Source organism: Aythya ferina, assembly GCF_964211825.1.
Source record: "Aythya ferina genome assembly, chromosome: 2".
Lineage (NCBI taxonomy): Eukaryota > Metazoa > Chordata > Aves > Anseriformes > Anatidae > Aythya > Aythya ferina.
Window position 1 is genome coordinate 47,792,543 of NC_140297.1, and position 14,467 is coordinate 47,807,009.

Consider the following 14,467-nt stretch of genomic DNA (forward strand, 5'->3'; position numbering starts at 1 on the left):
AACTCTATTCCTAATCCAACCCTAGCCATAAACATAACCATAAATCTAACTGTAACCATAACCAAAAAAAACCACCAAACCTAACCCTAACTGCAACTCTAATCCAATCCTAGTCCTAACTCTAGAGCTAACCCGAACCTAAACCCTGATCCTACTACTAACATTAACTCTAAACCCAACCCTAACTGTAATTTTAACCAAGAACCAGAACCCTAACACAAACCCTAACTCTAACCATAACCCTAATCGCAACTCTAATCCAATCCTAGCCTTAACCCAGACCTAACTCTAAAACTAACGCTAACCCAAACCATAACACAAAACCTAATGCTAACCCAAATCCTAGCTGAAACTCTAATCCAACCCTAGATGTAACCCTAACCCTAACACAAACCCTAACCCTAATCCCAACTCTAATCTAATCCAAGCCCTAACCCAAGACCCAGCCCTAACCCTGACCCTAACCATAACCCTAAAGCTAAACCTAAACCTAACTCTAAAGATTTACGCTAACTCTAATCCAACCCTAACCCCAAATCCAACCTAAGACCTAACTGTAACCCTAAACCTAACCCTAACCCCAAACATATCCTAACACTAACCCTAAGTGAAACTCTAATCCATTCCTAGAGCTAACACTAACCCTGACCGTCAACCTAACCCTAACCGTAACCCTAACTCGAACCCTTACCCAAACTCTAACTGTACTTCTCACCCTAACTCTAATTGCAATTATAATCCAATCCTAGCCCTAATCCAAACACTAAATGTAATGTGAAACCTAAACCTAACCCTAACTCTAACCCTAACCCTAAATCTAAACGCAACTCTAACCCTAACCCTAATCCAACCTTTACACTATCCCAAACCCTAACCCTAACCAAAACTCTAATCCAACCCTAGACCTAACCCTAATCCAAACGCTAATCCAACCCTAACCTGAACCCTTACACTAACCCTAACCCTAATCTAACCCTACCCATAACCACTAACCCTAACCTAACCTTAAACTAGACTTCACCCTAACCATAAACCCTAACCTGACCCTAACCCAAATCCCTAACCCTATCCATAACCTTAATCCTAACACTAACTCAACCCTAACCCTATCCTAACCTTAATAAAAGGTCAATATATCCAAGGAGGGTCATTTCTCAATTTTATATGATTCCTTATTCACTTCTAAATCTTAAACAGTTACTGAGGCACTCTTCCTTGCTCCTTTTTTTCCACCTTTGAATTTTCAGTACATTTTTTCAGTCACAGTCAGTGCTTTGCCCAATTTTTCTCAAGAGGTCAGCAGTTCTCTATTCTTTTCTGATTACAATTCTCTTTGCACAATTGTCATTTTCTAAATATTAACATAAATAACTTGATTTTTCTTTCAGGGTTGTAACTTTACTGGCCATAGTCTCAATGGGTTTTACCTTCTTGTGGAATGAGTGCCCCCATTAGACTAGGATCCCTAGAGAACATCCTCTTTGGGTCTTCCTGTGCTGAAGGCTGCTCTTTGAACTCCACTATCAGTATTTCATTTCCCTCTTCCTGACCTGATCTTGAAATAGCAGGTACCATCACTTAGTGATTATTCTTATCCAGATGACTTAAAAAAATCAATCAATAAAATAAAATTTCTTCACGGAAGCAATAATTTTATTGGAAATAACAGAGTTGCAAGAAGTTTTAGCATACAGTGTTGCACTATGTATGTTTTGTAATTAAAAACTGCTGTCTAGCTGGAATCACTACAACTGTCTCTGCTTTAAAGCTGCTTAAAAGAACGTCACAGACACCATTTTAACTTTTCTTACACATCATCTTGTGCTAGCAAACCTCCATGTGTGGCAAACTTCTTTTTTGAAAGAGAAAGTGGTAAATAGGCTATACAAAAGTAATCTTTCAGTGTTTTAGTTAATTAATTAATTATATTTACCATTGTCAACCTCCATTTTAAAGTGTCTTTTTCCACTTCATTTCAGTTTAACAGGAGGCTGACTTTGAGTTTCGCCATCACCTGCCTCCAATTCATTTACCCCTTCCTGTAATTCATCTTCTATCTCATAGTCTGAGATTGAATCATTGTTATCATCCAAATAATCAGCTTCGGATCTGTCCATTAAGTATTTCTGTGGTGTGATGTCATCATCAGGAGGATTCCTCATTTTTTTCTTTTTCATTTTCTTTTCAATCTTTGACAGCTGCTGCTCCTGTTTTTGTATCCGGCAAATGCCTTCTGTACCTCTTGACACTTTCAGTCTTTTGTAGTCCATTATCTGCTTATTCAGCAGTTCATGATCAATACCAAAAAGATTAGATCGCATGGGTGAATCAGAAGATTGAGTTGCTGAAGAGAATGGTTCACTGTGAAAAGGAAAAAAAAATGTATTTTTCCCCCTGCATATAATTAAAGGAACAATACAAACTGGGACAACTTGAGGAATCTATAAATAAACTGGAGTTTTCAGTTTGACTTTATTAATGTCCTGTATTCAGCATTGTGCTCCTTATGTTAAGAAGGAAGCAGTACCACTGCACTATGTGTAGACCGGCTACGTATAATCTTGTCAGCCTTTCAACAGATTCAGGGGTGGGTGGGGGCAAACAACTACATCATTCCAGATTAAAATTTAATTCCAGAGTGAGCACTGGATCTGGGAGCCGCAAGGAAATTAGACCACTCCTAGCTTTTTCAAGTGAAAAACAGCTGCCTGTGCCTAGTACACATCAGACACACATACCAATGACCATGTAGCACCTTAAGCTAGACAGAAGTATTCCCACAAGATACAAACAGAACAAGCTGTTAGGTGCCCTGTGGGGAAGTTTGTCACAAGCAATTTCCACCAAAAAGCAGGTTCTGATTTGCAACTGATAGTCTGAAAAGTCTTTTCTACCAACAGACTACAGCACACAAGTGCAAGGCTCTTGGTTTTGAGAGCCTCCAGTTCACATAATCATTATGCTAGGAGATCATCATCATTGTCCCTCAAGAGCCAAAAATCCCTCGTAGAAGAATGCTAAATTAAGTAACTTTTTGTTGATTTAGAGAGACTGATCACTAAAATGTATGCAGGTATATCTAATGGAAGGTGTCCCTGCCCATGGCGTGGAATTAGATGATCTTTAAGTTCCCTTCCAATCCAAAGCATTATACGATTCTGTGATTCTATGTACAAGTGCAACAATCCAAACTTCTACCAGTATAAAAGTGGACAAACGGAAGGCGAGCAATCTATTTATATTGGTAAATACAAGGCTTATATTCTCATAAGACTAATAGCAAGAAACAAATATTACTGCCGTGAAGCTTTTTTTTTTTTTAATGTTTAATGATTGCAGACACAGTGAATATCGAATTCTAAGAAGTTCCAAAAATATTTCTCTCATAAAAGTTAAGATACTAATACTGGAATAAGTATTAGGTCTGCAAGTAAAAAGGACTTATGACTGTGTTGCCTCAAGTTTAGATGTTAAACACAGCTGATTTTTAGAATTATGTTCTGATATCGCCTTATGTGTTAGTTGCCTCCAAAAGCATATAAAGTATAGTGTTACAAAGGATAATTCAGTCATTTTTCAAGCTTAACAGAGGTCCACTTTTATACAAAACCCTTTCTATATTTGCAAACCTGCAGCAAGGTACCTATGCACAAGAACCAAAGACAAAATAACCTATAAAAATGTGTCTGCACTAAAATAGGAAAGTAAACTAGAGCATATACAGTAAGAAATATTTTCTCTCAATTTTAATAAATGGGTGTGATATTAGCAAAGCTTAAATGACAAATTAAAACACCATATTCTACATTGAATTTCTGGGATGATTACTTTTTTATCCTAGTTTTTGTTTGTTTGTTTGTTTGTTTGTTTTTGTTTTTCTGTTAATAAAAGACCCCTAATTGGCAAGGACTTCCATAAAGTCTCTTTTCTACCTTTTATTTCCTTGCATCACGTTGCTGAACTCTGAGATAACAAAAATATATGTATCTAATTAAAATATACTTTGCGTCATGCCAAGTAATACCCTATACAAATAATAAATAATACACAATACAAATAATAAATAAAATTTAAGCTGGTCAACAGTGATGAAAATGGACATCTGCAGCATTTTGATTCAAAAAACTCACCTGGAATCATTTTGAGATAGTACTTTTTCTTCTTCAGGTCCAAAATCAGCAATTGATAATAATTCCTCAACCTGTAAATACACAAAGAAAATAAATATTAAAGGCACTGTACTAAATTTACTTTGTTCATACCTCTACAAAAAACAAACACAAAACATTTTTTTCTACACGTTAGAATACTTAGCAAAACCATTTCAAAATACCCTTTTCCTTCATTTACATTTCACTACTGCAAAATATACGTTAGGGTATAATTCTTCACTGGCTGTAAGATGAAATTATATCACATCAGATCTTATGAACTTTTTAGTTTCCAACAGTTCCAGGAAACACTATCCTTCTTGCCTAGGAAGTTTGTGTCAAATAGTATAACTGAGCCATGGGTTACTATTCTTAAAAGTTTTTTTTGCCTTATGCATATTCTGAACAGCTCGTTAGGGATTGTGTGATAGATGTAATTTTTTTTTTCAGCCTTTCAAATCATTTTTCATAACATCCTTACACCGGGATTTCAGAGACACAGAATGGTTTGGGCTGGAAGGAACCTTAAAAATCATCTAATCACAGCCCCTCTGCCATGGGCAGGGAAACCTTCCGCTAGACCAGGCTGCTCAAAGCCACATCCAACCTGGTCCTAAACACTTTCTGGGAGGGGGCATCCACAACTTCTCTGGGCAACCTGCTCCAGTGCCTCAACACCCTCTAAGTGAATAATTTCTTCCTTATATATAAATATAACATAAATCTCCCCTCTTTTAGTTTAAAGCCATTACTCTTTGTCCTATTGCTACACTCCCTGGCAGAGTCCCTCTCCAGTTTTCTTGTCACCCCGCTTTAGGTACTTGAAGGCCACTATAAGGTGTCCCAAGAGCCTTCTCTTCTCCAGGCTGAACTACACCATCTCCCCTCAGCCTGTTTCTTTTCCATTTCTGTAAGTTTTTGTCCCTAATATAGGGAAGTTTCAAGTTCCCTTTTAACATCTAACCAGTAAATGCTAAAAATCTATTATATTCAGTAATGACAAAATTTTCACAATTAGGTACAGTTTATCTCATTCAAAATTTTTATTCCTACTTTACATTCCTTCCCTTCTAACTCAGGGTTTAATCCTTTTAATTAAAATTGAATAGGATGCTCCTTCTCTCCTGCAATGCTTAAAAATCAGTTTCAGCTACATTATTTCTAGTTATCGAATCTGTAGATTACATACATCTGACGGTCTTCAAAGTATGAAAATATGATCCAAGTGCTTTCTAGTGCCATTCACTGATAGGAGCTACATATGGAGGGTTTTTGCACATCTTGAGTGGTTAACTTTTTGGGTGCCTGTGCTTCAAACAATTTCAAGGTAAGGTGGTGCAAGGGTTTTTCATCTTCAGAAAGAGTAAGTGGTTGTTTAAAGAAGTTTGAGATACAGTGATTAGCAAAACAGGTTCCATAATAACCACCCTGAAAAGTACAGCCTGCAGGAATAGCTATTTGTAGCTCCATCTAGATATGTTAATAACACAGTGATTGTAAAGACAAAGCACTTCCATAATCACAGGTAGGTTGTGTAGAAATTCTTGTGATTAGATGGAGAATATGAATAAACATAAACAGCTTTCAGAAGTGTTCAGTTCATTTTTATTCTTGTGCCAATATAGGTTAAAAAGATCTGCACTGTGGATCAGTACACTGGCATCAAAGTGTCAGAATTTTTCACCAAAACAAGTTCTAGCCATTTTACTGCATTTCTAGAGAGTATGAAATCTTATTATTTTTTCCAGCTCTGCTAATATGCACCACATGAGCCCATAAGTAACTAAAAGAATTTACATATGATGGTCTCAATAGTAACACATCTAAGAATAAGGCACTTCAGGGCATAGAAATGTGAAAAACATACTCTTTTCAACTAATGTCCTTTAAATTCACATCAACAGCTTGAGGAGCCAATTTTGCACGTAATTTCACTCAATAGTGTCACTCCTCTCTTCTAAAATTCTCACTTCACAGTCCTAGTAACAGTGAATTTCCAAATAACATTATTCTGAAACTATTTCCACACCATGATAGAAAATCAGTATTTGGAGAAACAAACCGCTGGTATGTAAGGAATTCAGGTAGCTATTGTTTCACATTAGTAGAGTAAATTTAGTGAAGCCTTAGACCACAGCATGAGCTCTGCATCAGCTGAACCTGGTATGCAGTGGTGACTGAGCAACTGTGAATGGCATTGTGTGGGTACTGGGTGGTGCCAATAGGGAAAGGGGGGATGTGTTGGCCAAGGGCTGCACCAGATCAGAGCCTGCTGAGATAACAGAAGCCACCCTGCTGTGCAGTAACAGAAGCCATCCTGCCCTGCAACAAAGAACCACTATTCTGAAGGAATATAATGTGTATATGTTGAGAACTGATTGGACTATAGAGGACAAAAACAAACATTGCACAGGTACAAGAACCCATGGAAAATTTTGAGCAGGGTCCCCCCTTAGAGGCATCCAGCTTGAGCTGATATGTAAGTACCATTAAATTCTTGCTGTTTTAAGAGTCGACTCTCTGAGTGAATCTCAGATGCCTGGTGAGACCCATTCTACTAGGAGAAACAACAGGATCCCCCAACAAATAATAAAAGTAAGTTAAAAAGAAGGGAGAAAAATTAGTATGAGTGAGCTTAAGTCCTCTTATGCAAAGATATGCCTTTCCCCAGAAACGTTATAACAATTCACAAATGGAAAAGGGTTGGGGTAAAAAAACTAAAACTAAAAATCACTGATTAGATTCACTGACATTTTAAAAACACGTAATATTTAAAATATGGAAGACAGCTCCTCAGACCTCATTTTATACATAATCACATATGCCATACCATATATTGGCTAGCATGTATTATTCCTTAAAAATGTAATGTCAGTTTTTAGGATTTATTTTTTAGCCTAATTAATTATTTGTCACAAGCTTCTCACTTCAGAAGTTTTAATAGTAGCCTCAAAAAAAGTTAATGAGGCAATGGCTACAAAGGTTCTTTTACATTGTATATAATCATCAATCTTACTAAAGATTCTTCGCTAAAATGCTTTGGAACATGAAGTACAAGTATAGACAAAGACCAATCTTTAATGTAGCAATTAATATATAGCTCTTGAGCAATCAGCTTTCTCAGTATTCCCAAACATTATGATATCTAGGTCCTACATTTGCATGATATTTGTATGTTGAGTCAAGGATTACAATTACCTTTTTTACAGCCGCAGCTTCTTTGTCTTTTACAAATACTATCGGGGGTACATTTCCTAAAATTTGCTGACTCATCAGGAGATACCTGCAAAAATACAACATTCGCCAGTATGAACAGCACAGCACCTCAAGGAAAGGTAAAACACATTCAGTTAATTCCAACAGTACTACATGTTTAAGGATCCAGATAGCAAAACTTAACAGTCTGTCCAGTATCCATTGTGGTTAGTGCTAAGGCACTAAGTAACATCACTGCAAAATCCCAACTCTGAATGTGTAACATACAAAAACTATTAGCTGCAGATCCCTAAGTAGTGATGGTATTAGATTTGTCTCCTATGTGCACAGGCTGGTTCAAGTCTTTCCAATCTTGATTTGGCTTCCTCATCTCCACTGTAACAGTGAGAACAGTGGTAGGATAGAGCCCTCACAGCATGGCAACACAATAGCACTACATGGCATCTGCAAGAGGGACTGACTGAGCTTCCTTTGTCTTCTTCCCAGCCAGCAACATTCCTTCTCAAAGTGCAGAAGCTATTGAGAGTAAAGGAGGCCATTGTGATGGAGCAGAAATTACAGGCCTAGGGAAACGGAGGAAAAAGAAATAGACCTACAATTTTGGTTCACTGACACTTTCCCCATGAGGTGAAATCCTGACCCTCCAACAGACTGGTTGGATAGCAGAGGGTTTAGCCATACACAGAGGGAGACAGAAGTCTCCATGGGTATCCTGAAAACTCATTGGACCCTCCACCAGAAATTAGTACATGTATCATAATACATGGTAGCATCCTGACACATTTTTTGTTGTTGTTTTGGGTATTGTGAAGGATTTCTGTAAAATCAGTCATCCCTTCTAGAGGTCCAATGTGTCTCTAGTGATCAGAATTGCACAATGAGCCTGTAAGGAGGTAACTGTTGTAATTGCCAATCCTCTTGTGCAGCATCACATTCTGACCTACTGTTAAGTACAGCATACTCAGGCCACCATCACTAGTACAATGAAGTGCTACTTTATCCAAACTCCTCTTTCTTTCTGCTCAATTCAGTCAAACCCTATGAAAGCAGAGAAACCAAGCAAACCAGCTGCACTCCACTAGGAGAATTCACAGCTGCTCTAACACAGTCATCCATCCCTGTGAGGCTCATCACAAGAGATGCTCTGACTCCAAATGTATAAAATAAAAAAGCATTCCTCACAGGTCAGATTTAGACAGTCAGAAATACTCATTTGTTACTATAACACAGCTAGGAATTTATGAAGCAGTCTAACTGTTCATCGCACAGCAGTACCGTATACGTGGAGCACTCTTCTGCAGTAAACTTTCAACATAACTTTCGTTCTCTGTAATAGCAGCAGGATTCCAATACACACGACATGCTGAAAAGTTTGATGCCAGGGACACCTGCAAAAATACAAACATGACTTTAAACTTTGTATCTATATACGCACATACAAACTTCATACACAACAAAGCCTCTGGTTGATGAATGAACATGCCGTGACTCAAACTAGGTATCTAAATTCTGAAGAGAAGCTGTTCTTCCATCCCTGCTTCTAAGAACCAAAATGACATGTTACCTTTACAGAGCTATGGTTTATGTTCAGTACCTGAAGATGCTTTTTTTTTATTTATGCAATTCACTGCCCAGTCTCCATTCTAACTGAAATTAAAAGCAGGAGTCTGTCAACACCTCCATGTTACTGACAGTGCTATATTTAGCCAATATGTGGGTACTACCATCTCAAAGGCTGTGGATGGGGTCTATCTAGACTTCAGAAAGGTTTTTTACACCGTTTCCCACAGCATTCTCCTCAAGAAACTGTCTGCTCGTGGCTTGGACTGGCGTATGCTTCGTTGGGTTAGAAACTGGCTGGGTAGCTGGGCCCAAAGAGTCGTGGTGAATGGAATCAAATCCAGTTGGAGGCCGGTCACTAGTGCTGTCTCCCAGGGCTCAGTACCGGGGCCTGTTCTCTTCAATATCTTTATCGATCTAGATGAGAGGAGTGGACCCTCAGTAAGTTTACAGACACCAAGTTGGGCACGAGTGTTATCTCCTCAAGGGTAGGAAGGCTCTGCAGAGGGATAGGCTGGACCAACAGCCTGAGGCCAGCTGCATGAGGTTCAACAAGGCTAAGTGCTGGGTCCTGCACCTGGGGCAAACAACCCCATGCAATGCTGCAGGCTGGGGAAACAGTGGCTGGAAGGCTGCTCAACAGAAAGGGACCTTGGGGTATTAGTTAATTGCTTGGTGATCATGAACCAGCAGTGTGCTCAGGTGGCCAAGAAGACTAATGTCATCCTGGCTTGTCCCAGAAATAGTGTGGCCAGCAGGACTAAGGAAGCGATTGTCCCTCTGCCCTTGGCTCTGGTAAAGCCAACCTTGAACACTGTATTCAGCTTTGGGTCCCTCACTACGAGAAGGGCATTGAGGTGATGGCATGTGTCCAGAGAACATCAAAAAAGCTAGCAAGGCATCTAGAAAACGGGTCTTATGAGGAGCACCTGAGGGAACTGGGGTTGTTTGGCCTGTAGAAAAGGAGGCTCAGGGGAGACCTTATCACACTGTACAATTATCTTAAAAGAGGCGATAGCAAGGTGGGGATTGGGCTCTTCTCCCAAGCACCAAGTGACAAGAAGAGGGAAAATGTGCCATAAGGGTTAGATAAGCAATCCCTAAAGACCTACAGAGAAATATGGTATGTAGGACAATGCACATACTAATACAAAAAAAACAAAAACTTTTTAACTTCACCCATGTAATTTTAATCATTTGTTTGAAAACAGAATGAGATCAGCCGACAAAAAGATCCATTTCAATTGTAAATGACAAACATCCTGTCACAGATGTGGCTACAACATATTATTTTTTTTCCACACTTGTAACCAAATAAGCTAAGTCTGTCAAGCTTTTGAGCTTGACATTTGTATCATTTAATTTGAAAAGAACAGCAGACAGTGCAGAAAAAACTACTGACAGTAAACAAGAATGCGGAGAATGACTTCGTTCCTGAATCACAGTTGTAACATCCTTTTTAAACATGTGAATTATTACAAAATGAGATAAAGTTAGCTACAAATTCCAATTCTTCTTGAAACCTTGCTTGCCAATGCCATTGTCTTAGTCTTGACCTTTTTTGCTCTAAGCTCATGCCCCATTTAGGTCATAATTAAGCTGGTAAGGTACTCAAGGATGAATCAGCTCTCACACAGCTGCATGAAGACTCCTGGAAAGATACATCTATGTTGGTAAAAATCAGGGCCCTCCTTCTGAGAGGGCAATATAAATTGTACATGTATAAATAACAGGAATAAAATCATACCAGCAACACCATTTTTTAGTTGGCCTAAAACGCATTAGCATTATACTGACAGAGGTCTACTAAATGAGGTGTAATAGTGGCAAAACTCTCCTCCCATGAAAGGTGAACTGAGGCTCATTTTGCTGTGCAGCAGCAATGCTGCAAAACTCTTCGTGCACGCATCACAGTACCTGGGGGCTCCAGCACACCACACCAGCCTCAAGTTGTAGTCACAGCAGCTCAACAGGAACTCTAGCTTTTTTCACTTGCCTTGCAGATTTCCAGCTTGAGGTCATAAAGCTCTTGATTAACTTCACCGGTATTCATCATCTCTGACACAGCTTTATGAATAAGATTATTCAAGACTCTACAGCGTATGGTATCTTCTTTCCTAGTTTTTGTATGGTCACCTTTCACAACAGAGGTCAACTTGGTTGGCTCATACATCTTAAATCAAAGAAAGAAACAAACAAACAACTGTTACAAACTTATATTAGGAAATTTTATATAGTTTTGTACCACTAAGTATAGTCTTAGAATGGCATTGTTGCAGCTGTCATGGCTTTGTATAGGTCTTATATATCAGATGTTTTGGTAAAGGGTATTTCTACTCACAAAATCTTTGACCTTCATGTACTACAGTCAAAATTTCTTACTTTACTGTTTTGTAGCTCAATAAATCAGTTTTCTAAAATATAGCTGGTGTTAACTGAAAAACACTGATCGCTTGAAAAGCAAACATAATTTGTTTTCCAGGTAAGTTTCATGCACTCACTTTTTGCAACATGGTTTGCCTGCACAGAGAACTATGAGCACAATTTTAACTAGAAGTTGAAGAACTCCCAGCATATCTAGTAATTAAAGGCAATGAAGGCAGAGGCCTGTCATTCTGTGACTGGTACCACTATCTCCAGACTGCTGATCTGAATTTGCCTCCCACCAATAAGAATTGATAGCAATCCTAATCACTGATACCTCTGGCACGCACACTGTCATTTTCAGTATAGGAAAACTGGAGAAGATTTCCTGGATCCTCAGACCTCGTTCCTTGAAATCATAGGCAACCATATAACAGACACTTCCAAAAGGATCCACAGAACATCTATTCCACATACTCCTACACTTCTTACAGGAGCAGACCACAATGCTGTACTTGACCAAAAAGCAACTTTTTTCCACTTGGCCACTGTTTCATGGTTCTTTTTGCTGCCACAAAGTAGCAATACCACTTACATAATTGTTAGCTTTCTCTCGTAGTGTATCCTCTTATTTATGCTAAGCACAGGTTATATGCATCCAAGACTTGCTGAGAACCTTACTGGGAAATGATCTGGATTAAAACTAAGTGTGTATACGTAAGTATTAACCTGGACCAGTTTTTTGATACAGGCTCAAAACCACGAAGGGAAGTGCTGGGGCTTGTACAGACTTAAAAAATGGCACAAAGGAAGAAATGGTCAAGGGAAGAGCTTGACAAACAGCTTCTCTCACAGCAATCCTAGCATATCACAGTAAAACTGGAGTGCTGGTGTTCACTCATTAAATTCTGCTCTTTCTCCACCAGAAAATGCTTTTCCCAATGTTATAGGCAATGGAGGAATTATAAGCATGTTCTCCCTGGAAGAGGTGCACACAGCGTTTTAAAAGCTTGTACTCACCATTTTAGACCCCAGGGCTGGGCTGTCATACCAAAACTTCTTTCTTTTGGAAAAAGGAAAAGCATACAGCTTTATCAACTCAGAGGAATAACGGGTAGGTACCCTGTTTGAGTTTCCCACATAATATTTATATATTAGGGCGACGTGCAGCGATGCTTCCCGTCCACAGCAGAAGCTACACCAGGAGAGGCAAGGCAGAGCCAAGCGCTAACATCCCCGCACCGTGGGACAACCACAACCGGCCTCACCCTCCCCGGTGCTCCCGCAAGCCCGGGCCGCGGCTCCCCGTCCCCCCGGCCGGCAGCAGCGCAGCCCCGCACCTACTTCTTCTTGTGCAGCATTTTCTTCAGCAGGTTCCTGGAGCCGCAGGCAGGGGCCGAGCTGCGCAGCGCCCGGCAGCAGGGCGGCCCCACCGCGGCCACCGCCGCCCGCCCGCTCCGCCACATGGCCGCCACAGCCGGCCCCGGGCTCTGAGCGCCTGCCCCCGGGGAGGCGAGGCGCCACACGGCCCCGCCTCGCTGAGGAGAACACGGCCTGCTGCTGGGCCGCGCCGTTTGGGCTGGGGGAGGGTTAGTTTTCGTCACAGGAGGCTGGGTTTGGGGTTTTTTGTGGTGGTGGCAGCGAGGGGGCTGCGGGTGCGCCAGGGTCTGGGAGGGGACGCAGACAAAACAGGCTGACCGCAGGGATCTTCCGTGCCACATCGCCTCATGCTCAGCAATAAAAGAAAGGAATTTGGGGCGCATTCAGAGTGATGGCATCTCTCCTCCCCAAAAAACTGTAGTACATGGTGAGCCGCGCTTTGCTGAAGTGGCTGAAGACCTGTCTGCTGATGGGAAGAAGTAAATGAACTCCTTGGTTTGCTTCGCTTCCATGCACGGCTTTTGCTTTTACCTACTAAATTGTCCTGATCTCAACCCATGAGTCCTCTCACTTCTACCTTTATGATCCTCTTCCCCATCCTACCTAGGAAAAGTGAGTGAGCGGCTGTGTGGTGCTGAGCTGCCTGCCTGACAGGGGTAAACCACAACAGCAGCAAAGGGGTGACACAAGACAAAATGAACCCAGGGGACAGTTTTGATAGCACTGAAACGTCACTTGGGAATGTGTCTGTGTGACATGGAAAATTCATGGAAAAAATGGGGGAAAATTCAGACTCCTACCCCATAGCCAACCGCAAGCCCTGTGCAGACAATTTATGCACAGGCTCCATTATTTGCATAACTGAGTTATCTTAGAAGTGAAAACGAATGCGGTTGCTACATTGCTATAAGAAGGCTGTACCAGCAAAGGCCTTGCAAATTATTCTCCAAAGAGAGAATAGTTCCATTGCTGCTGGACTTTCAGGAGCAGTTGGTCTAAAATGCTGTCTGCAGTTTGCCACAGTTTGCTGTAGGTCATGAGTGGCACCAAAATACGGGGCTACGTAATGACTAAAATGTCCTTTGGTTTAGTGTTAGGTTGATCTGCCATTCTAAGAGGATGCAAACAGCATGAATCGTACCAATTTAAGACTAGACTCTTGAGTTTTTCACTGAAGTTCATGACAAAATATGGAAGTTTTTCACACAGAATCACTTTTTGTTATTTCAATAAATTAAAACCACTAAACCCATAAATTAAAACCATCTAATTAAAATCATACTTCTACATTTATTCTGTACAACATATATAGGCTAATTACATGAAACATTATCAAATTACTGTTTCCTCACACTAGGATAAACACTATTGATGTTAACATTAAATGCAAGCCACTTTACAGTAATACTTCATAAGGGATAGGACGATTTGTAAGAGCTGCTTGTATGCTTTCAGTCATGTTTTCCATCATAAGGAGGCGTGTCTTTTTGGTGGCACTTCCAATGTGAGGAGTTATTAAAACATTATCCATTTTTAACAAAGGGTGATCCCTGGGAAAAGAAAAGAAATGCTGAGGTATTCAATCAGAGAGCGTGCTTCTTCAGCACCTGCTGAAGATGCTTAAAATAGTAATTAAAAACTAATTGTATGACTTTAGTGTACTAAGAGTTCAAACTGATACCTGGCTTGCAGCTTTTTATTTAATAAATCTTCCAAATGAGTCAGCATGGATTTTGTTTGGCTGCTACAGAAGGACTGGGGACATCATTTCGGCAGGACTAGTGCACATGCATTAT

At 40.1% G+C, this 14,467-nt stretch overlaps 1 protein-coding gene across 1 annotated transcript; it reads right to left on the reverse strand.

Annotated features, from left to right (window-relative positions):
• Window positions 1-1,631: 1,631 nt before the first annotated feature.
• Window positions 1,632-14,033, reverse strand: RBFA (ribosome binding factor A). Its single transcript, XM_084508915.1, has 7 exons — window positions 12,636-14,033; window positions 12,312-12,354; window positions 10,924-11,100; window positions 8,643-8,755; window positions 7,350-7,434; window positions 4,131-4,201; window positions 1,632-2,361 (listed from the first exon to the last, which is right to left on the reverse strand). Exons 1-7 carry the CDS (start codon window positions 13,052-13,054, stop codon window positions 1,971-1,973), a joined length of 1,299 nt encoding a protein of 432 aa, XP_084365041.1. The 5' UTR covers window positions 13,055-14,033; the 3' UTR covers window positions 1,632-1,970.
• Window positions 14,034-14,467: the final 434 nt, after the last annotated feature.